The sequence below is a fragment of the Cyprinodon tularosa genome, unplaced genomic scaffold (genome assembly GCF_016077235.1).
Source record: "Cyprinodon tularosa strain WSP-4 unplaced genomic scaffold, ASM1607723v1 ctg399, whole genome shotgun sequence".
Taxonomy (NCBI): Eukaryota; Metazoa; Chordata; class Actinopteri; order Cyprinodontiformes; family Cyprinodontidae; genus Cyprinodon; species Cyprinodon tularosa.
The window spans coordinates 296,554-321,620 of record NW_024039117.1 but is presented as its reverse complement, the minus strand read 5'-3'; the positions used below and the strand labels follow the sequence as shown (position 1 = coordinate 321,620).

General features: G+C 45.2%; 1 protein-coding gene across 1 annotated transcript in view; it reads right to left on the bottom strand.

Moving 5' to 3' along the window:
- Nucleotides 1–25,067, bottom strand: part of jam3b (junctional adhesion molecule 3b) — a 46,115-nt gene that overhangs the window by 3,793 nt on the left and 17,255 nt on the right. Inside the window, exons 3-6 of the mRNA XM_038297820.1 lie at nt 4,601–4,669; nt 4,417–4,530; nt 2,060–2,212; nt 1,516–1,718 (exon numbers count right to left, since the gene is read on the bottom strand). Coding sequence (XP_038153748.1) covers nt 1,516–1,718; nt 2,060–2,212; nt 4,417–4,530; nt 4,601–4,669 — 539 coding nt within the window. The remainder of the gene's footprint in view (nt 1–1,515; nt 1,719–2,059; nt 2,213–4,416; nt 4,531–4,600; nt 4,670–25,067) is intronic.

The window sequence follows — 25,067 nt, the reverse complement described above, 5'->3', positions numbered from 1 at the left end:
AGCTCATTTTGAGCCTGGATCCAGATTTATTGTTGATTCTGTTCATGGTGGAGAATCCTGCTTCACAGCAGCAGGTTGAGCCAAACATCCTCTAAATGTGCAGGGTCATCTTTGAGCACGCCATTTCACTTTTCTTTCACCAGTTCACCGCAGTTCTTCCAGCAGTCCACCCTTTCTCTGCTCTCTTTTTCTCATCGTCTTCTCCTTCTTTCCCATCGCCCGGCTTGCCACAGGTTTGCCTGCTGTGTCTAAAAGTAGCAGCAGCAGCAACCCAGACTGACAACTCATTGGCTAATCTGGATCACGTGCAGCCTGTAGCCGGAGGGCGTTACTGTACAAACAGGAGAAGCGGTACAAGTGAAATAAAGACACTGCCATTGTACAAAATAAGGTCATTTATAAATGTTTTAAATCAGGTTGGGTCCGGATGAGCCAGCAGGTGGATCCGGATCTGGACCGCGGTCCACTAGTCCGTGACCTCTGATCTGGACTAAAAAAAATATATATGGCCAGAACAAATAATGTGTATATTTATTTGTACATCGAGGGATAAGTAGATTGAGCTGAGGAAGCCCACTGAAGGCCCAGGTACTCCCTGCCAAAACCCAATAAGGAAAAGATGCTTTTCTTCTGAAAAACGTTTCCTCCAGTGGGAACAGTTTCCTCTTTTCCAGTCGTTCCGACTGATGAGACAAAGTTCACACACGCAATATATCCTCCTATAAGCAGCTTTACTTCATACAGACGCTCATTAACTCTTCCTGATGTCAAACATATACGAGTCTGAAGGCGCCTGTGATCGGCTACCTTTCAGGAAGGCATGTTTGACTAAAGCTGCTCTGAATCTACGGAGGCTGAAAACTGACAGAATTAGAAATAAAAGTGGAAATATACAACTTGACCAATAAATAAACTATAAATGTACCAAAAAATGTGTTTCGTGTTTTTATTTTACCACCTTTTCTTTACCTTTGTATTTAATTCATATTGATTCAAGCCGTTCTATTGGTCGACGGTAAGACCGGTGTGTCATCACCTGGATTGTTTTGCTCCTATCCAGAAATATCCTTACTGTAGAAAAATTGTGAATTTAAAAAACAGGGTTTGAATATTTTCCTACTTTTTTTATCTAATTCTGAAACATTTGGCTTGAAGGAATGAAGTGATGATGAGCAGAAACAGGAAGCGGTGGACGTGGGGTTCTGATTCTATGAGCAAACGGACAGAACCAGCAGAACCTGAAGTAAAAACAGCTTCAGAGCGGCCAGCAGAGCTCTGCTGACCGTCAGCGTAGAGCTCAGGACAGAGCGCTGCGTCTCAGCTGAAGGAGCGGCGGGTTGGTCTGCGGTTCTCGGAGCAGAGCCGCTCCCTGTGCTGCCGTCTCACCTCGTGGATGAAGCTGGAAGCGAACCCAGAAATGAGGAATGCGCCACAGAGGACAGCAGATTCCCGTCTCCACTGTGTCCCTAAAATATCTGCCCCTCCCCCGCTGCCCCGCCCCCCATGCATACTGACCAGAGTTCCTGTTCCTGCGTTGAGCGTGTAGGAGGAGTTGAAGAATTTGAGGCTGGTCTTGGGGTCGTCTGGAATCTCCTCGCCGTTCTTGAACCACTGGTACTGAGACTTGGGGAAGCCCTCCTCCTCCACGCAGCTGAGCTCGGCCGACTTCCCAAAAGGCACCGACTTCGGAACGCTGCACTTTGGCACCACCGGCTTCACTGCAGCGACACATGGAAGGAGTCAGAGCAGAGCAGAGTCTGAGAGCATCACTGGGCCTGAAGTTCAGGCCGCAGCTTTAAAAAGACCAAAACCCTTTGGATCACTGGACTGAACCCGGTTTCCAGGCCGTGCCAGAACATGCAGCACCTGCTTTCTTTAGCACAGCAGCTCAGAACAGATGCAGTTTCAGAGCCTTCCTCTTATAGCCCAGAACACGCCTTTGCAGCCAGGCAGTTCTGGTCAGAACCCATCCTAGTGAGGTCGGCGCGACCCGGAGCACGGTGTCACTTTACAGCCACTCAGCTCTGCCTTTTAGGGTGAGAACAAAACGTCTGGATACCTCTGACCACCAGGTTGATCTCGATCTCATCGAAGGTCCGTACATCAGCAGCAGCCGTGACCTCGCAGCGGTACTTGGCTGTGTCTGACCTGGTGGCGTTGGTTATGACGAGTGTGGCGGGCTCTCGGATCACAGCTCGGCTCTCCAGGTCACCTGTCAGGACAGCAGAGGTTCAGACAGAAGCAGAGGTTCAGACAGAAGCAGCAGAGCAGAGGTTCAGACAGAAGCAGCGGAGCAGAGGTTCAGACAGAAGCAGCGGAGCAGAGGTTCAGACAGAAGCAGAGGTTCAGACAGAAGCAGCGGAGCAGAGGTTCAGACAGAAGCAGAGGTTCAGACAGAAGCAGAGGTTCAGACAGAAGCAGCGGAGCAGAGGTTCAGACAGAAGCAGCGGAGCAGAGGTTCAGACAGAAGCAGAGGTTCAGACAGAAGCAGAGGTTCAGACAGAAGCAGCAGAGCAGAGGTTCAGACAGAAGCAGAGGTTCAGACAGAAGCAGCGGAGCAGAGGTTCAGACAGAAGCAGCGGAGCAGAGGTTCAGACAGAAGCAGCGGAGCAGAGGTTCAGACAGAAGCAGCGGAGCAGAGGTTCAGACAGAAGCAGCAGAGCAGAGGTTCAGACAGAAGCAGCGGAGCAGAGGTTCAGACAGAAGCAGCGGAGCAGAGGTTCAGACAGAAGCAGCGGAGCAGAGGTTCAGACAGAAGCAGCAGAGCAGAGGTTCAGACAGAAGCAGCGGAGCAGAGGTTCAGACAGAAGCAGCGGAGCAGAGGTTCACAAAGAAAGCAGAGGTTCAGACAGAAGCAGCGGAGCAGAGGTTCAGACAGAAGCAGCGGAGCAGAGGTTCACAAAGAAAGCAGAAGTTCAGACAGAAGCAGCGGAGCAGAGGTTCAGACAGAAGCAGCAGAGCAGAGGTTAGGACAGAAGCAGCGGAGCAGAGGTTCAGACAGAAGCAGCGGAGCAGAGGTTCAGACAGAAGCAGCGGAGCAGAGGTTCAGACAGAAGCAGCGGAGCAGAGGTTCAGACAGAAGCAGCGGAGCAGAGGTTCAGACAGAAGCAGAGGTTCAGACAGAAGCAGAGGTTCAGACAGAAGCAGCAGAGCAGAGGTTCAGACAGAAGCAGCGGAGCAGAGGTTCAGACAGAAGCAGCAGAGCAGAGGTTCAGACAGAAGCAGCGGAGCAGAGGTTCAGACAGAAGCAGCAGAGCAGAGGTTCAGACAGAAGCAGCGGAGCAGAGGTTCAGACAGAAGCAGCGGAGCAGAGGTTCAGACAGAAGCAGCGGAGCAGAGGTTCAGACAGAAGCAGAGGTTCAGACAGAAGCAGCGGAGCAGAGGTTCAGACAGAAGCAGCGGAGCAGAGGTTCAGACAGAAGCAGCGGAGCAGAGGTTCAGACAGAAGCAGCGGAGCAGAGGTTCAGACAGAAGCAGAGGTTCAGACAGAAGCAGAGGTTCAGACAGAAGCAGCGGAGCAGAGGTTCAGACAGAGGTTCAGACAGAAGCAGCAGAGCAGAGGTTCAGACAGAAGCAGCGGAGCAGAGGTTCAGACAGAAGCAGCGGAGCAGAGGTTCAGACAGAAGCAGCGGAGCAGAGGTTCAGACAGAAGCAGCGGAGCAGAGGTTCAGACAGAAGCAGCGGAGCAGAGGTTCAGACAGAAGCAGAGGTTCAGACAGAAGCAGCGGAGCAGAGGTTCAGACAGAAGCAGCGGAGCAGAGGTTCAGACAGAAGCAGCGGAGCAGAGGTTCAGACAGAAGCAGAGGTTCAGACAGAAGCAGCGGAGCAGAGGTTCAGACAGAAGCAGAGGTTCAGACAGAAGCAGCGGAGCAGAGGTTCAGACAGAAGCAGCGGAGCAGAGGTTCAGACAGAAGCAGAGGTTCAGACAGAAGCAGCGGAGCAGAGGTTCAGACAGAAGCAGAGGTTCAGACAGAAGCAGCGGAGCAGAGGTTCAGACAGAAGCAGCAGAGCAGAGGTTCAGACAGAAGCAGAGGTTCAGACAGAAGCAGCGGAGCAGAGGTTCAGACAGAAGCAGAGGTTCAGACAGAAGCAGCGGAGCAGAGGTTCAGACAGAAGCAGCGGAGCAGAGGTTCAGACAGAAGCAGAGGTTCAGACAGAAGCAGCGGAGCAGAGGTTCAGACAGAAGCAGAGGTTCAGACAGAAGCAGCGGAGCAGAGGTTCAGACAGAAGCAGCGGAGCAGAGGTTCAGACAGAAGCAGAGGTTCAGACAGAAGCAGCGGAGCAGAGGTTCAGACAGAAGCAGAGGTTCAGACAGAAGCAGCGGAGCAGAGGTTCAGACAGAAGCAGCGGAGCAGAGGTTCAGACAGAAGCAGAGGTTCAGACAGAAGCAGCAGAGCAGAGGTCGGGACAGCTTACCTGAAATCCTCTTGTCGAAGTAAACGTAGCTCGGTTTCCCGTCTGTAAACTTCTTCCATTCGATCCGGGGGTTCGCTGTGGAGATGGTCTCGATCAAACATGATAGCTCCACCTCTGCGAAGGAAAAGAAGCAGCCGGTCAGGAGAGGAAGCTGCTTTCCAGTTTTCATCGTGTCTGAACTTACTGTTAAATTCATCAGTGGATGGGGAATGGTTGTCGGTCTTTAACACCACTGCTGACACGCTAAGCAAACCTGAAAGAAAAGATCAAAGTGATGATGAGGATCTGATGTTCCACAACCTCTGCTTCCACGCTTCAATCATGCACGGCGCAAACATCATGGAAGTCTAAATCTGTGGAACAATCAGAAGTGTTTCTGTTTGCTCTGCTGGCGTCCAGCATGGGTGGGGGAGGGGCTGTTGTTTCTATGCACACTGAATAATTGTGCAGGGAGGCATGTGGCAGACCCCCCCACTTTTGTGGGCCTGATGCTACTGCCCATGCAGGACTAATACCAAAACACCCCAGGAAGACGTAATGGGACAGGGGGTATGGGGGGTGGGGGCTCTGGTGAATCATCCTGACAGCCTCTGGTCTGAAACTAATTCATGCAAATCATTTCTGCATGAGTGTGAAGCAGAGAAGCTCATCAGCGCTGGATGGGCTGCAGCATTCAGCCAGTTTCTACTGAACTTCCTCCTCATCATCATCATCAGCAGCAGCAGCATGCTGCTCTCAGAGCCGCCCAAGGTTTGATAAACTCAGCAGTTCAGATGGACCTGAGTAACACACTGCAAAAAACGATCTAAGACTTCTTAAATCAAGTTTATTTAGCCTCAATTTGGGCAGGTAGATTGAGTATTTTTACTCTTAAAATAAGGTCATTAGATAATATGCATTTGAAATAAGACAATGCAATCGTTTTTTCTTATTTTAAATGTAAATTGTCTGGCAAAGTGTCTCACTTTATTTCCTCAAATTCAAGAAGAAAAATTACTTATTTAGATTTCTTTTTTTTGCAGTGTAGAACTCAGAGCAGGTTTGTTGTCTTTTTAAAACATTTTACAATAACTGCGTTTCACCAAATTGTTGCACAAACTGAAAAACAAAACAAACAATATCTAAAAGAGAAGAAAAGTCTTCCACTGAATGAAACCCAGGGAGAAGAAATGAGCTCTGAGATGGAAGGAGTGGAAGTCTGTCTAACATGGAGGAGCAGCGGAGACAGGAGCATCAGGCCGATCAGGCACCTATACGGGAGGCCGTCCAGTTAGACGTCAACATTTAGATCAACTTGGAGGCGTTTCAAAGGCAGCAGCTCAACCAGGATAAAGTGACCTCAGCAGACAGCCTGAGCTGATTAGCTCAGCTTCCTACAGATCAGAACAAGATAGAAGCTTAGACTGAGCCCTGCTTCACAACACCAGCACTGGGGGGGGGGGCCTTCAGACGCCCACTTTAGTCTGATGTGGTTTATGGTTTTCAACATTTTCATGAATATCTATCCTGCAGCAAGGCCAGTTCTTTGCTCTCATTGGCTGCTGAGGACCACCTGACCCCAGGCCAACAGGTCACAGGTCATCAGTGCGCTGCTAGCCTGCTATCTGTGCAGCTCCTCATGGCGAAGCTGGGTTTAATGTGGAGAGTCGAACACCGGCGCCACCAGAGATGCTCCCGCCTCCAGGAGCTGTCCAGGATGCTGATCCTACTCCAGGGACGGACCGCCTGGAAGGCGGAGCAAAGACGGGGACGGTCCTGTTTTGACTGAACAGTTAAAAAGCATCCAGACCTCATGGCTCCCGCTCTCCTTCCTCTCCGCTGCGCTGCTCCAGCCTACATCCAGGCCCTGATTGGCCGATGCAACACGAACTGATGGGAAAGCCGTATGGACACAGCACACCTCGGAGTTTAACAGAAATCCATGACTCCCTCCCTGTTCTCTGTGTGCTAATGCTAATGCTAACACCTTCAGATGTTTCGATTGAACTTTATTGGAGAAATCCACCTCTGAATTCCACCCCTCCCCTTGAGGAGCAGTGGGCCGCCATCGTGCGGCGCCCGGTGAGCAGTGTGGGGTTAAGGGTCTTACTCAGGGACCCAGAGTGGAGGCTGTGGGGATCGAACCGGCTACTTTCAACCTTCTCAGAGCACAGCGCTCTGCTCTAACCACTAGGCCAATGCTTTTTAACAGAGAGCTTCATTTGGGGAGCATCGTTTTTCTGTAGTTCTTTTCCTGGAGGCTGCTCTCCTAATTGGTGGAGGTGAAGCCGTAGGAAGAGGAGGGCGGAGGAAGAGCCTTATATGAAAAAGGAAGGAGGACCTGCTGCTGGGAGACCAACCGCCTCAGGCTGACAGGGAAGCAAAGTTATCAGCTGAGTCTCTGCTGACAGAAACACGGAACAGTTCACAACCAGTTAAACCAGTGGCTGGGAACCAGACTGGAGCTCAGAGTACTACTGATTCCTGACCTTTTGAGGATGCCCCCCCCCCCCCATCTGGGCGGAGGTAGATGGGGGGCCAGGGGTGGCCATGGCCAATCGTTGGCCCCCCCTGTGGCCACCTCTATCATTTCTTTCCTCTAATACAGACAGTGGCAGCAGCAATACTGTTACAAGTTTAATGTTCTAACTCATTCAACATTTTGATTCTTCATATATTAACAATTACTTGACAACAAAAACCCTGTGGTTAATTATGCTCATCAATATACTAACTTTAAAGATTATAAATAAAAAATTCCTGCTCTTTTCAGAACTAGATTTTGTCTAATGTGGAGTAAAGAGAAAATGATGTGTCTGTATCTCTGAGTCTTCCTCTGAGATAAATAACTATTTTAATAATAAGTAATCAATTTAATGTAGATATTAGTACAGGTAAATATTTTTTGCAGAGTGATTATTGATAAAAGAAGGTATGTAAAGATGATGAATAAGATGTTCGCCCCAGAACTAAAAGTTGAAAGAATTTAACCTTTAATTTAGACAGCATGGATGTTTAAACATTTGCGTCTGTTTGTTAGCAAAGGCTGAAGGAAAGTAAAGTTAGTCTTTATTTAGAAAACATGGATGTTGTTCTGGTTCCTGTTGGAACAGTGTAGATGGATCCAGAGGTTCTGGAGCCTATCTGCTTTCTGCCCTCAGTGATCATTGGTTATTGCCTGGAAGTTTCCATGTCTTTAAATCGTTGCATCAGAAAAACTTGATAAAACAGATTTCAGGCTTTTTCTGGTCTGGTTTTTGGCTTAAACTGCAGACAAACATCAGTAACGCGGCAAACGTTCCCCTCAAACGGCTGATTCTGCCACCGCCATGTCTTTCTCTACGCCTCCAGACGCCCAGAGCCTGACTTTCTGCTCAGACTCCTCTCCTAGCTCAGCACGTCTCTGTAGTAGATGCTTGCTGGTCGATCTATGAGCTCCTCTCTGGTGGTCCTGCTGATCTACTGGAGGTTCTCCTCCTTCATCTGGTCGGTTATTAAAGCAGATTATTAAAGCTTAGTAAGCTGGAGATGAAAAAGCCATCTTGGAAACAGCTGTCCAGGAAATCCCATTAAGCCAGCCTGGCTGATGGCAAACTGCCCCGATTAGAAGGTCTCTGTTTGGGATCTGCTTTAAAGACACAACGATCCTGCCGTCGCTCACAGGACGGTTCATTTAGAGTATTTATTAACCAGCTGCATTTCTATAATCATCCATCTTCAGTCATAGACGCTGCTGGTCATCAGATTGATTGCAGGTTCCAGTTTATGGGGCTGACCCAGTAGAACCAGTGCATCCTGTGGCTCTCAGCAGGAGGACTGCTGGTCCCGCTACCGATGGATGGCTCGTGAATCCAGCAGGTGCTCGCTGACCTACATGCAGCTTCTCCTTCTTGGATGCTACAGATGTGAGTTTTTTAATCTGTAAATCTGCATCCAGGTTTTTTATTCTAATCTTCCTTGCTCACTCTCTGGCGGCTCAGACTATCCTCTGTAATCTTGGTGTAATGCCTTCATAACCCACTCTGGCTTTTACATCCCTGAATAATAGCGGGCGGTTCTGGAAGCTGCTGCTGCGTAATGAGCCGCTCCGTGTTTGGTGGCGTCCCGAGAGACGCTGCTCAGAAAACCCAGAGAACATCCCAGCATCAGAAATAGAACGGCTCAGTGAAGCTACCGGCATCACGCTGATGGAGGAGCTTCAATCGTGTCACTTCCTTTCAGCAGGCTCCAATCAGGACCCCTTTCTACTTCATAAATCATCCTTATATTCTGGAGGGTGTCACACTGAGCTGGTTCAGACATGTGGAGGTAAACCCAATCTGTTCCCATAGCTCTATGATTTCTCTCCATCCCTTCCTGCTCCCACCGGTCATTCGGTGAACCAGCGGCTGCTCTGCTCGCTGCGGGCAGACCGGGCATCAGCCCCCGGGACCAGAAGATGCTCAGCGCTCCCGTTACCTGGACAACATGGCCTACATATCCCTGATTCATATTCAGCTCCTGGTTTTCCTGTTTCCATCCCAGCAAACTGAGCCGCTGTGGGAGACTGGCTGAGGAAGACTCCTCTGGGATATCTGCTTTATTATTCAACCTGCATCTCTGCAGAAAACAGAAATCAAATCATATCCATGTTTTATAACAGAGACCAACCAGCTGATCATCACAGCGTAGATATACTCAACCTAATTGTAAACAATGCAAAAAGTTCCGCAGAAGGTTTGAGACAAACTACTGAAACATTTTGCTTCTTACTGGTTTCAAATGAAATTATTCAGCTGCTTAAAAAAAGAGTCAATCTTCATAAAAAAAAAAAACTGAATCAGGCAGAAAAACGTGAATAATTAACGTTTCTAACTTCCAGAGGCTTTTGATCGACGGTTCTGTTTCAGAGGTTCTACGACCTTCACATCCATCTCAGTCAGTCTACAGGAAGGTGACATCCTAACAAGCGGTGGTTGACATGACGACGGACGATTAGTTGCTTTTAGCTCCTTTTTAAAATGAAAGTGATCAGAGGAGCCAGATTTTGGAAAGGATGAGGAGATCCGTCTCACCAGCAGCAGCGTGCTAGCATAGCCTCCTTTCCCAATACTTCCAGTTCAATCCATTAAAACTTCCCACTGTGAGGATTTCTTCTTTATAAACTCACTGATGTGCCATCAGTCCCCAGCAGGGGGAACTACTGCTTCTAACAGGTCAGCAGGACCTTTAACGATGCTTTTAGGAATCGCTGTGCTTGGTGAGTCTGAAGCCAGTCCCACTGCATGACACTCAGCCCGGTTCTCACTATGTGTACTTGTGTGTCCTCGTGTGCTCGTGAAACATCATCATCCTCAGCCCTAGCACTGTTCAAAATCACCAGAACAGCAGACCGAGATCGGACAAAGTCCCCGCATGTTGTTCTGGCCCCTCCCTATTTACCCAGCATGCATCAGAGCAGACTTGTCCGTTCTCCAGACTGACAGCTGTCCCAGCATGCACTGCAGCAGCAGCGGCTTGCAGGTTAGCGCTCACAGAGCTCAGAGTATTAAATTCTCTTTTCTGTTGTCGTTAAATAAAAGTAAATTTTGAGATAATTTGAGGTGAGAACATTATACTTTAAGCTTCACTTTATGGCCCATTTAATGTGTAATTTAAATGATGATGAGAGGATTTCTCATAACGTTAGCTAGTCTGCAGTGGCCAGGGCTAACGTTAGCCTGTCTGCAGCACCAAGGGCTAACGTTAGCCTGTCTGCAGTTGCCAGGGCTAACGTTAGCCCGTCTGAGGCGGCCAGGGCTAACGTTCATTTGAGTTGTGTTTATCTGACTGTGTTCATTATTATTCCTCCACTAAAAGAAAAAAAGTCACAATTTATTATTATCTAGAAACTCTTAATAACAGGAGGAGAAATGCAGCACCAGACTAGCTTTGAATGTGGTGACGCTTCTGTTCCAGTTGACCCAGATTTATTCTGCGTGCTCCCGTACTCACATAGTCCAGACTTTCCTGGGTTCTAGTCAAGAACGGACTTGGGAGGACACGAGCCCATACTTGCATTCTTGTGAAAGGAGAAACGCCCATAGTAGATGAGTGTGATTAAAATCATTAAAGGACGACTCACCCCTAAATCAACAGATTAAACAGATGTTTACACGTCCCAGGGATTATTTCACCAATTTCTGCACATTTAATGAAATCCTGCTTATGTGTCTAAAACTGCATGTGTGGCGCCCTCCTCAGGTCGAAAAGGGATTACTGCATCTGATGTTTGCTATTGGTTATGCAGGGATGTGACATCACCAGGTTGATGACTTAGGTCAGGAAGTCCACTCTGACTGATGATAACTGATCTTATTTCATGGGAAATTAAAAGAAATGTTTCTTTTTCATTATAAAAAAGGTGAATAGAAAACGGTCTGCATCGTCTGTCCGGTACGGGTTATTATTTCACATCAGTTTGGTGTCAGTCAGGAAGGAAAACCTAAAGATTAGTGAAAAAAAAGAAAGAAAATAACGCATCAAATGGGTCAGTGTGTCTCGTCTGTCTGGTCTAGAGCTATGATTTGGAGTTAATTTGTGTCACTGGGTCACAACCCGATAGAGTTGTTATTGACCGTTTATCAGAGATATTTATTGAAGGTCCTGCCTGTGGAGTAGGGAGGATCAAACCGGATCAAACTGGTACCACCTACTGGCCCCCGTGGAACGCCTCCACCATGTTGCATGGTGCTTCCTGCAGCGACCGGCTAACGCTGCAGTTCAGGACATGGTGTGTGGAGGTTACAGTTAACCTCTGAAAGGATATGGTCAGCGGAGGCAAAGTGTCTCCCGTCAGAAGCATGAGCTTCTCTCTGAAACACAGCGAGATGCTCCAGTTTCCATAGAAACAAGGGAAGCTCTCTATAGAAAGCATCCTAACAGGGATGACAGAGCAGCTCCCACCTGCTGCAGTGGCGGAGGGAGAACCTGACTAACTGGCCCAGAGCGGCTCCTTCACAGAAACGGTCAACTTGTGCCGTGACGACGGCGATGACGGAGGAAGGCTTCAGCGCTGAGCTGGCACTGAGAACGACCCCGGGTGGGATCGTCACAGCTGGGGTCACCCAGGCAGGATGTTCAGCGGGACCACATGGATCACAAACACTGATTTAAATAAACGACACGCTGATCATTTATGATCCAGGGACCTGAAATAAAAGGGTATCTGATCCCTTCATGCTTCAAGAGTTCAGCTTGATGACAGGCATTACATTTTCAGACATGCAGGGTTTGTGTCTCTGTGAGGAAAGCTGTCCTCTGGAATGGAGGTGAAATGGATTTAAAAGCCGGTTCTGAGTCACTAATGAGGAGCTGGAGAACAGAAACTATTGAGAAACAAGCAGAACATAAAACATCTGGCTTCTCTCATCAAACAGCGTCTGTTGATCATGTAAGGACGGCCACACATCCAGACAGGAAATAAAAAATGCACAACCTTCATAAGAGAATGTGTGCAGGTGGGTGGGGGGGTTAAACCCGGCATATGGCTAATAGAGAGCAACAACAGTGTCAGATGTTCCTTCAGCTGCTAAGCAAATGCCATGAATCCAGAGCAGCGTTCCTCTCCAAGAGCCTGGAAACCTCAGTGAATTCTAAATATGCAGCTATATTAAACCTTCATATAAATGAATCACATTCTGGCCACGGGTGGAGCCGTTCCCTCGGTCCGAGGTCTGGAACAGCAGTCGGCGAGAACTTGGTTCTCAGGGATTCCTCCTAACCAGCCAGCCACTCCTGTGTTCATGTAAATAATGGCGGTGGAAAAGATGTCAGCAGCTGATGGCTGAGCAAAGCCAGGTGGAGGCGGGACGTCCGGCTACAGAGAGGCCTCCCTGTCAGCAGGCTGATCTCTGAGTTCAGATTAAACTTCTGAAATCTGTAACAAACAGTCAACATGGTGGTGGAAGGAACACGCTCACATTTTCACGCTCGAATCCATCAGAGGAGAAATCGGAGCTGGTTTTCGCTCCATGAAGGGCTTTACAGAAATAGACCCGACACGCTGCTTCCCGTTTATATTTATCAGCCTTCAGTGATTTAGCACCTACTGTTCATTAGGTTAAACAGAGATAAGTTAAGAAAAAAAGGTAAAAAGCTAAGTAACTAAAGGAAAAAATATAAGTGCCTGTATCAGCATTCTATACTTTAAGGTTAAGTTATAAAACACTGAGGGTTTTTCATAAATTTCTCATTGAAGAACTTTCTTAATATTTTAGGACAAGTGGCATCTTCTTCTTATTATTACACTGACATTCATTTTTGGCATCAAAATATCCACATTTCTTGAATGTTATAAATTTAATAAGGTATAATTCTGGATTCTAGAAACACCGTTGATTTTAAAAGTAATTCACTGAGTGCTTTATTTTAAAAATCAGCGGGGTTCGAATAAAGAAAATCATCAACCAGTAAAGGTCCGCAGACATTTTTAATTATAATCTGTTACTTTAAACAGAATTTAACGCTGAAATAAAAATTAGGTGTTTATGCATCCATGTTATACATTGACTTTTTAAATTAAAAAAACTATAAAAAATAAAAATAAAAAAAGAAATTTTTCCATTCTTAAATCTAAAGTGTTTTTTGAAGTAGAGAACAACAATCCTTCAGTTTGGGAAATAGACAATTAATTCACCTGAACTGAGCGTTTGTTATTTTCTTTCTTTTTTTCTGTCTTAATGTTGGCAGTGGGCTTTAGGCTGCCCTGCAAGGCTTTAAACCTGGGTTTGAATGGAGACTAAGCCATTCTCAAGCACATATCAAGGACCTTATTTTGAGCCTGGATCCACATTAATTGTTGATTCTGTTCATGGTGGAGAATCCTGCTTCACAGCAGCAGGTTGAGTTCAGTGTCTGTTTAACTGAAATGAAAAGGATAAAAACTAATCAAACTGATGTTGGGCTAAAATCAGAAGGGCCGATAGAAGCAGAGGAAACTGATTTGTCGACTTGATTTAGAGGAGAAGTTAAAAGTCTTTAACTGAAATTGTGTTAAAAAAAAGATTTTTTTGAATATGTGGCAAAAAGTAAAACAGCTTATTATAGTTAAAACGAATGAAACGGTAAACATTTTGTTAAATGAGAATTAAAACTGTAATAAACAGGTAAAAATGAACTCTATTGTTTGTTTATAAAGCTTTATACATTTATTCTGATTTCTGCTAATCAATTTTTTATAAATTATTTGTATAATTTATTGTTTTTTTTTTTTAAAGTCAGTTAAAGTCAGCTGGAATAAATTTGTTTAAAACCAAAAGATATTTCTCTTTAGTTTTATTACTTTACTCTTCTCTTAACTAACACAAAAAATGACCTGAAGTATAAAACCCAGAAATTGAACATAGAACTAATGAAAATTTGTTTAATCTATGAAACAATATTAACAAAATACAATCTAGGAAATCTGGAAAATATAAAAAGCTGGATTAACAGGTTTCATTTCATAAAGGTTTCTGCTCCTGTATCACGGTGGATGTAGTGAGTTGACTTCAATGGAACGATCCCAGTTCTCCATAATCTGATCTATTAGCAAGACTTTCTTCCAGTTGTCCAGAAGAAGCAGGTTTTATTCTGGTAGAAACTGAACCCTGATCCTGACGCCTCACATCTCATCCAGGTGATCAACCATAGTTTGCTTTGGCAGCAGCAGCTCTCTGTGTTTATTCAGCATTTGAATAGCAGGCGTCTGCAGGCCGTTATCTGGGAGCTAGCCGCGGGCCGCGTCGCCGTTGCGGCCTCTGATCCAGCGAGGTCAAACACTCGGCCCGGGCTGACGAGGGCTGGATGGTGTCACTGAATGCCTGGGAACCTGTCGCTTTGAGTCAGCATCTCTGCCTTTAACCAGGAGCAAAGTGTGACCGGCTCACAGGACCAGAACACTTTCCCACCTTCCTCTGTTTTCATCAATTTAACTCAGAATGTTTGTATTTCTCAGTCATTAAAGCGTCTAAAAAAGGAGGAATCATCGACCAGAGCAGAGGCAAACCGACCGTCATGGTTCCCGCTGCTGAAACCATCGACTCATGGATGACATCAGACCTTCGTTAAACCATGTGAAGCATCTGGGCTCTCAGATCATCAGATTGTTGTTGCGTAAAAATAGTCCAGTTATTTGGTGAGGAACTGCCTCTCCTCATGGCCTCAGCGGCCCGGCATGCCGATGCAGACCCACTCAGGCTCCCAGACTCAATGCAGGCTTAATTAAACAGAACAATAGTGACAGTGTGTCGGACTTAAATCAACCATGAGCCTTAAACTCACAGACAAAAAGACAGAGACCTAAATCTGAGGGAGAAATCTAGCACAGAGATCTTCATGGAAAACATGATCCGCCGCCGAGTTATATTTGCAATGCAGTGTAATTCAGCCTCCTCTGAAACACTGTGACCCTTCCTCCTCCTCCTCCTCCTCCTCCTCTTTGACCAGCATTTTCACTGAATAGGTCCGTAGAAGATCTATGATCTGATCAGACAGCTGCAGGTGGAAACCAGGCAGAAGAAGCTGATCTACGGTCTCATTAGTTTCATTAAGACGCTAAATCTGCTGGAGCCTCGTTTTCTCATTATCCAACGAGCTGTGGACTCATCCCTACAGCCTCCTGCCTCAAGCTGGGCGAACACTGTGCGATTTTTTCAATCGTTGCACGCAGCTAAAGGAACTGCAGGGTTTCATCGTACCGTCCGAGGTCACAGCTCATGATGCATGTTCACCCTGACACTGATGCGATCTACCTGCTCACACTCTACGTCTAAAAACCAGGTGGGACTCAGCTCCGCAGTGAGATGGCGCTACTGGGACTCGTCTATCTGGAAGCCAAACCAGTAGCAGAGGAACATGAAGCTCAAAGAGTGAAACGCGCTGCATTGGCTATTTGGGGAATTTTGTGCTGAAAGCCCTAAAAATAAAAGGCGACAATGTTTTTGAAAAAAGACATTGCTGAGCAAACGTGGCTACTACGGTCTGTAGCCACTCATTGCACCCCCGCCATGCTTCTGGTTTTTCCTCTGAGCGGAAGAAGAAGAAGAGGAATCCTTGTTTGAGCAATTTGCCCACGACGGTCGGGAGAAAATGAAATATGTCTGATTTGATATAAATAACTTTTTTTCACTTTTACCCGATGTATTCCAGCATCCAGCTGCCATGCACGTGGGCATTGTCAGTTTCACTATAGCTCTGGTGAATTTCAATGGTGAAGTCCTCTGGCAATCTTCAATAATTGTTGCTGATTGCAGATGTGTCTAGTAGTTCCCATTGATTTAGCTTGTAAAGCGGGGAGAATGGCGCTAGGCTTACCGCACCGTGACGTCACTGCCGGAAGATGGCAGGAGGGAGGGGCTACTATATTTGGGCTAAAATGGCCGCTCCCAGACTCAGTGATTGCATGAAAATTATTGTTTTTTATTGTGTTACTGATTAACACTAAAATCATTAAATCACAGCAAACGTATTAGTTTTAGGTATAAATAATGATCCATTGATTATTCCTTGAGGACCGAACTTCTCCTTTAAGAAAAGAGACAATGAGTAAATGGGCGGGGCGTATCTGCGTTAACTGCGACGCACACGCAGACAACCTGGTTTCTGACTATAAACCAGCCTTCAGTCTAAACGCTCCAAAGGGCCCCTGTTGCTCTGGACAACAGGGGCCCATCATCCTTTAAAGGTGATTGGTTGTAATAATGGTAAACTTAAATCAGGGCTGAGTTTCTTCTGCAAGAAACTGGAAGAATTTCCTGCTAATAGATCAGATTATGGAGAACTGGGATCGTTCCATTGAAACGTCGACTCACTGTTTCTATGAGGAGAATAAACACAGTGACACAAATTAAGAGTTTATATAATGGGGAAAAAAACTCCAGAGAAAACCTATCAGGTAATTACATGTTTAATACAGAAGTGGTTCAATAATTTACTAAAGAATTTACTAATATTCTTTAAATGGTAGGAAAACACTTTGTTTACTCAGATTCCACCAGCTGGCTTTCCAAAAAAGTTAAAATCAATCCACTGGACTTTGTTTCCAAGTTTGAAGACGTTTCTCTTCCATCCATGAAACTTTTTCAATTCAAAATATCAGAAATAGCGTTGAGTTCCAGGTTTTATCCAGCAGCCCAACAAAGCCTTGTTTTAGTTTAGAAAACATGCAAATAGAAACGGATGAACGGGTTCCCCCCTTTAGAACTGTCTATGTCTCTAAAAGGGGGGTCATTAAAGCTGGTTTTGTTTTTCTTTTATTTCTTCAGAGCCCCCCGCGAAAAATCCTGGAAAAAAAAAACATCATCCTGAAGAAACTTCCAACCCTGACGTGAAATAATCGTGTTTTCAAACCAAAGGCAAAGGAAAGCAGCTGGATTGTTTTTGCTTTCATCCACTGATGGATCACTGACCGCATTAACAGATGAAAATAAAGATGGAGACTCCTGTAGCTGGTATCCAGTCAGTCGTCTTAGTGGTAAAATAAGAGCTTCTTCCAGTCTGTGTTTCTCTCTGAGCTTCTTCCTTTAGCCGCCGCTCGGTTTTAGGGAGCGAAACCTAAACTTTCTAAATCTGTGGAGTCAAAACTTGTGGAAATGAGACGATCTGAAGCAGATGATTGTGTGACATGAAGTGAGACGGTATTTCTGCATGTATGAGCTGGTAAGACATATAGTGATAATGGATGGGTGCTATTTATAGGGGCTGTCACAGGAAGACCCCCAGCATGCCTCCCAGGTAGGCCGTGGCTCTTCCCATCAACCCGAGCGCTTTATGACGTGGGTCAGCCACGGCATGAAGCCTCTGTCACAACACATCCACATTCTGAGGGAAGAATCTGAGAAGGCTTCTTCTGGCGCTGTGTCTCTGCAATGCGGAGAATCTGACATGCTACACATGCTGCGTGTCCAAATGAATCGGGGAGCTCTGTGGCGTCGGCTCTGAGGGTTACGGGGCGAGTTCTTTCTGAAACGCTTCAGGGCGCAGAGCCAAGCGCCGTCGCTGAAGATAAACCACAGCCACCAAATCTTTGTGAAATCAGAACGGATTTAGCGGCTGAATTAGCTCCTGGCTGTCTTTGCACAGATGGCACCAGAGACGCTCCATGCAAAAGCTTCAACTGAAGCCAAGGCTTTTCCTTAATCCTCATTAGGGATCCCATCTCCACACAGCGCCACTTTACAACCAGCCGTCCCTCTACTGTCTTTCTGAGTGCTATCACTGTACAACCGTAACTTTACAGATCAATAACCAAACTAAGGTTCATTTAATGATTGGTAACTTGTTGATGAAGGACTGAGAAGATCTGGAAGCATATGGAGGCAGCAAGCTGGGATAATACCCTGTTGGTAGTAATGATTCTCTATTTGGAGAGACGAGGGGGAGCAGGCCACTCGGCCTGCTGGATTAGCCCACATTGTTGAGTTTGTGGATGGAGGGCCGATCGGACCGCCACGAGCTAAAGCTCCGCTGACAACAGAACAATAAGTCCACAGAGGAGACATGATGAGCCAGCAGGTCCACGAGGTTTACTGTGCATCGCTTTCTGAAAGCTCTGGGTTTGACTGAAACAGAGACTGTTTAGATCCAGGTAGATCAGCGCTTCCTCTGGCAGCACATCCATCAACCCATCGACGTCATGGCGTGAAGAAGATGGAGGCGGGTGGTTTCATTCAGCTCCGTCACCAAGATGCTATCAGCTCAAAGTCGTTGTGCTTCGTTTCACAGTCTGAGGTCAGATCTGTGGAGCTACCAGCGATTTCTGCAAAGATGAATCAAACCGACCCTGACCTGATAGATAATTTCTTCCAGATTACATCTTTTTTCCAGGATTTTTCCATGTTTTATTATGTAGGCATCCAATGTGGAAAAAGCCCTGGCAGAAGAAAAAAAAGAAAACCAACTGGTGGAATCTGAGTACACAAGAAAAAGTTTTCCTATTATTTATAGACTATTAGTAAATTCTTTTGTTAATCATTTAATCACTGCTGTATTAAATATGTAAATTCCCTGATGGGTTTTCTCAGGGTTTTTTTTCCTCTATTATTTAAATTCTTAATTTGTGTCTCTGTGTTTATTCTCATAAAAGTGGAAACAGTGAGTCGACCATTTAATGAAACAATCCCAGTTCTCAAAATATGATCTATTAGCAGTAGTGTTGCACTGATACCAGTATAGGGCAGGACCCCGATTTAGCACTAAAATGGTGGTATCGGTATCGGCGAGTACCAACCAATAGGGCACCAATACCATAATAAAAAGTTCTACTGGATTCACTTTGTTTTAGTCTTTTTCCTGCTTCTCAAAGGTAGGCAGCAGCTTGACAAAGCCATGATGGCACTTATTTTACATGCAAGTAGTCTGCAGTTCTTCATAGATACACACACCATGTCAAACAGATGGTATCGGGTACCGGTGCCAAAAATTTGCATCAGGTCAACACTAGGTAGCAGGACTTTCTTCCAGTTTCTTGGAGAAGAAACTGAACCCTGCTACTGGTAGTCTCATTCCAACAGAATCACCATTTCTAGCAGGATTTCTTATTCACCAGACGTCACATCAGGTGGTGGCCTGAGGAGAGGAAAGGTGGAGTCTCTGCTGATAGGGGACGGGACCCGGGCCTTTTCTCAATTCACTAGAACGTGAGTACGGACTCGTGTCCTCGCCAAGTATGTTCTTAAGAAGAACACAGGAAAGTCTGGACTCGGGGAGAACGGGAGCACGCCGGATAAATCTGGCTCAATTGGAACAGAAGCGTACTGATGACATCACCGCACGCCCGGCTCGTCTAGAGCTGCATTTCACCTCCTGTTATTAATAGGCTCTAATATTTTGGAAATTCTTGTGAGATTTTGTTAGTAAAATAGATCGATACCGCGTCAATATATCAACATATAAAAATATGGCAAAATTTCGTGAATTTTCGGGGGATTTCGTAGCATAACGATGACATATAGCAATATTTCATTAGTAACAGAGATTGATATGGTGTTTTTAAATGGCAATATATCAGCATATGAAGATATTGTGATATTTTAATGTATCAATATTTTTTCCCTCGTCTTTAGAAGTTTTTAAGTCTGTAAAAAAGAAGTTTTTGAGGAAGAAGAAGAAGTAGTATTTTTTTATTTTTAGACTTTAGAAACTCAGAAGCTGATCAAATATCAGGTTAAATATCGGTGGGGTGGCCGATGTCAGATATTCAGTTTTAAGGCCGATACCGATAGGGGGCAGATTATATCGTGCATCCCTAATAAATTATCCATCCATTATCTGACACGCTTTATCCAGAGTGAGGTCGCGAGCGGTGCTGATGTCTATTGTGGGTATTTGTAATAAGGAAAACTAGGATCACATAAAATTGGTTTGTTCTCTACGTCCAAACTCAGCATCTCTCCATCCAAGCCTGCAATATGAAGTTTCTTTTGAAGATGTGGGATGCGCTCTTGGACGTTTGTGCTACTGGACTGGATTAAACTTTTAAGCCTCTCAGCGTAAGATAAATATGATGGAAATTACCAATCTGCTTCCTGATATTCTGAAGTACCAATAGTTAGCATTTAAGAATGCAGTTTGATTGGATGCAATCGTTACTAGGGCTAAAACAGTTAATGGGATTAATCGATGATTGAAATAATCATCAACTAATTCAGTAATATATTAATCGTTAACTGGAATATAGAGACTCTAAAACATGCCTTTAGCTGACAGAGCGACCCACCAGGACAGTAATTATACCAAAATTGCAAAAAGAAATATACAAATTTCGCATTTATGATAAAAACAACTTTTTCTGTCAATCTGCTCCATCCAGGAAAGGTTTTAGTTTCACCTGATTTAATTTCATAAAGTAAAATATCTTTTAAAAAAACCTTTTGCTGTCCGATTATCAATCGATTAATCCAAAAATTCGATTAGTAAAATAATCGATAGTTGCAGCCCTAATCTTTAACATATTTTACTCCGCGGAAAGGAGTAAAAAACAGCTGGGCTCTATATTTTAGGACGGAGAAGACGTACGGTGACAGTGACCCGTGGATGTGGGACAGCTTTCACTGATTAACATGACTCAGCAGGACGTATGTGAGCAGAGGTAGAGGATGTGGGATTTAGAGGTAAATCAGCACCACAGAAAAGATGAAATGGTCAGCTTCCCTTTGAAGGCGAGTCTTTTTTCTTCAGGGTTGTAAAAAATTTATAATCTTAGTGCTAAAGGAATAATTCCGTCAAATATTTGCCTGTAGGTGACTTTGAGATTAATGGTTAAAAAGGATCAAAAAAAAAAAAAAAAAAAAAAAGAACTCTCGAGAGATTTGACCAAAAAGACAAAAGACAAATGTTGACCCACAGCTTGTAGTTAAGGTCTCCTCTGATGAGACGGAGGCTTTGCATGCAGCCGGAGACACGGGTGGGAATGAATGCAGATCGTTTCAGGATCCTGCTGATTGTGGAGGCGCCTTGAGAAAAACTACTGGGACATCAGAGAGAGCTAACTGGGCCAGAACCTCCAGACCAGCAGAAAACCAGGTGGTATGACTGAACAACCAGACTCCAGGAGTTTACAAGCCGCACAGAGGAAATGCTGCAGAAGCAACCATCTGCGGTTCCTCCTGCTCCCCCGCCTACTGGAGCCCGCCTCTCCCAGTATCCCAGTAAGGAGAACTGCTCCCTACTGGGAGACTGCTTTCTATCTGAGCGGTGTTAGACGTCCACAGGGCTTCCATGGTGAATGCAGAAAGCCATCGGTTACTCTGCCATCAGCTTTCTTTGCTTGGGTCCAACTAAAGAAGCTATTTGACATGCTTCAGTTCCACTAGCTAGTTTTTATAATAATCACCTGGTCGCTAAAATACGAGCTCAGGCCTCAGCAGAGAGAGCCTCGATATCTGGTTCGTGTTCATCTTCATCTGGACGATTTGGGCCGAACCGGATCCCAAACAGAATCTAAAAAAGCGCGTCCTGCTATGAGCGGCCATCATGGCTCATTTCAGGAACACCAGTGACATCACGCTGCCTCTGAGAAAGGAGTTACTGTAAAACAGGATGTTACTGTTTTTATCAAAGACAAAATTATTGAAACTGTTTCTAATTGAATCCATTAGAGAGATTAGCATGTTTATGCGCTACAGGAAGAAGACCATTCCCAGAACTTCCCAGACAACCAAGCAGCTCGTTGACAGAGGGAGGAGCCAACCTAGGCCCCTCATGTCTGCAGATAAGCATATAGTTAATGTGACCCAGAAGAACTTCAGATCAGAATAAGATCTGAGTATATGACCAGCTGCTCACCTTTACAGCAGGAAATTCATCAACTCCAGACCTAAACCAGTATGATTTAATTCTATTCATGAAAGCTATGAGCAGACGTTTTAAAGGCTGGACCAGTCTGTAAGAGCCAGTGAGTGAGAAGACCTCTCACTCCACCTATTTGTGGACTAGATTGAGCGGATTGTGCCCTGCCCTGATAAGGCATGACTAAAGACAGATCCAAAAGCAGCCCCACAGCAGGGCTAAACTCTGGGTAAAAACCAGGCCACAAAAAACCAGACCCAAACCAGTATGATTTAGTTCTCTTAATGAAAGCTATAGGCAAACGTTTTAAAGGCTGGACCAGGCTGTAAGAGCCAGTGAGTGAGACCACCAAAACCACCAAAAACAAGATCCAAAGCTGGGCCAGACACTGGGTAAGAACCAGGCCCCAACCCGCCAAAAAACAGATCCAAAACCAGGCCCAATGCTGGGCTAATTACTAGGTTAAAAAAAAAAAAATTGCCCACACCACCAAAACACAGACCCAAACCACCAAACCACAGGGCCCAAACCACAATTCAGACCCAAACCACCAAAACCAGGCCAAATGCTGGGCTAAACACTAGGTAAAAAAAAAAAAAAATGCCCACACCACCAAAATTCAGACCTTAACCACCAAACACAGACCCAAACCACCAAAACCAGGCCAAATGCTGGGCTAAACACTAGGTAAAAAAAATAATAAATTGCCCACACCACCAAAATTCAGACCTAAACCACCAAACACAGACCCAAAACACAGACCCAAACCACCAATATTCAGACCAAAACCACCTAAATTAAGACCCAAACCACCAAAACACAGACCCAAACCACCAATATTCAGACCCAAACCACCAAAATTCAGACCAAAACCACCAAAATTAAGACCCAAACCACCAAAACACAGACCCCAAACCACCAAAACACAGACCAAAACCACCAAAACATAGACCCAAACCACAGACCCAAACCACCAAAATTCAGACCAAAACCACCAAAATTAAGACCGAAACCACCAAAACACAGACCCAAACCACCAAAATTAAGACCCAAACCACCAAAACACAGACCCCAAACCACCAAAACACAGACCAAAACCACCAAAACATAGACCCAAACCACAGACCCAAACCACCAAAATTCAGACCAAAACCACCAAAATTAAGACCCAAACCACCAAAACACAGACCCAAACCACCAAAACACAGACCCAAACCACAGACCCAAACCACCAAAATTCAGACACAAACCACCAAAATTAAGACCCAAACCACCAAAACACAGGCCCAAACCACCAAAATTAAGACCCAAACCACCTAAACACAGGCCCAAACCACCAAAAACACAGACCCAAACCACCAAAACACAGACCCAAACCACCAAAAACACAGACCCAAACCACCAAAACACAGACCCAAACCACCAAAACATAGGCCCAAACCACCAAAACACAGGCCCAAACCACTAAAACACAGACCCAAACCACCAAAACACAGACCCATACCACCAAAACACAGACCCAAACTACCAAAACACAGACCCAAACCACTAAAACACAGACCCCAAACCACCAAAATTCAGAACACAACCACCAAAATTAAGACCCAAACCAACAAAACAGACCCAAACCAACAAAACACAGGGCCCAAACCACCGAAATTCAGACCCAAACCACCAAAACACAGACCCAAACCACCAAAATTAAGACCCAAACCACCAAAACACAGGCCCCAAACCACCAAAATTCAGACCAAAACCACCAAAATTAAGACCCAAACCAACAAAACACAGACCCAAATCACCAAAATTCAGACCAAAACATAGGCCCAAACTACCAAAATTAAGACCCAAACCAACAAAACACAGACCCAAACCACGAAAATTCAGACCAAAACCAACAAAATTAAGACCCAAACCAACAAAACACAGACCCAAACCACCAAAACACAGGGCCCAAATCACCAAAATTCAGACCAAAACATAGGCCCAAACCACCAAAATTAAGACCCAAACCACCAAAATTAAGACCCAAACCACCAAAACACAGGCCCCAAACCACCAAAATTCAGACCAAAACCACCAAAATTAAGACCCAAACCAACAAAACACAGACCCAAATCACCAAAATTCAGACCAAAACATAGGCCCAAACCACCAAAATTAAGACCCAAACCAACAAAACACAGACCCAAACCACGAAAATTCAGACCAAAACCAACAAAATTAAGACCCAAACCAACAAAACACAGACCCAAACCACCAAAATTCAGACCCAAACCACCAAAACCAGGCCCAATGCTGGGCTAAACACTAGGTAAAAAAAAGTTGCCCACACCACCAAAATTCAGACCTAAACCACCAAAACATAGGCCCAAAACACAGACCCAAACCACCAAAACACAGGCCCAAACCACCAAAACACTGACCCAAACCACCAAAACACAGACCCAAACCACCAAAACATAGGCCCAAACCACCAAAATTAAGACCCAAACCAACAAAACACAGACCCAAACCACGAAAATTCAGACCAAAACCAACAAAATTAAGACCCAAACCAATAAAACACAGACCCAAACCACGAAAATTCAGACCAAAACCAACAAAATTAAGACCCAAACCAACAAAACACAGACCCAAACCACGAAAATTCAGACCAAAACCAACAAAATTAAGACCCAAACCAACAAAACACAGACCCAAACCACCAAAATGCAGACCCAAACCACCAAAACCAGGCCCAATGCTGGGCTAAACACTAGGTAAAAAAAAAAGTTGCCCACACCACCAAAATTCAGACCTAAACCACCAAAACATAGGCCCAAAACACAGACCCAAACCACCAAAACACAGGCCCAAACCACCAAAACACAGACCCAAACCACCAAAACATAGGCCAAAACCACCAAAACACAGACCCAAACCACCAAAACACAGACCCAAACCACCAAAACATAGGCCCAAACCACCAAAACACAGGCCCAAACCACTAAAACACAGACCCAAACCACCAAAACACAGACCCATACCACCAAAACACAGACCCAAACTACCAAAACACAGACCCAAACCACTAAAACACAGACCCCAAACCACCAAAATTCAGAACACAACCACCAAAATTAAGACCCAAACCAACAAAACAGACCCAAACCAACAAAACAGACCCAAACCAACAAAACACAGGGCCCAAACCACCGAAATTCAGACCCAAACCACCAAAACACAGACCCAAACCACCAAAATTTAGACCTAAACCACCAAAAAACAGATCCAAAACCAGGCCCCATACCAACAAAATTTAGACCCAAACCACACTGATTCAGTTCTCTGAACTTTGGATCATGAAATCTATGATCCAAAGTTTAAGTCTGCAAGACTGAGAC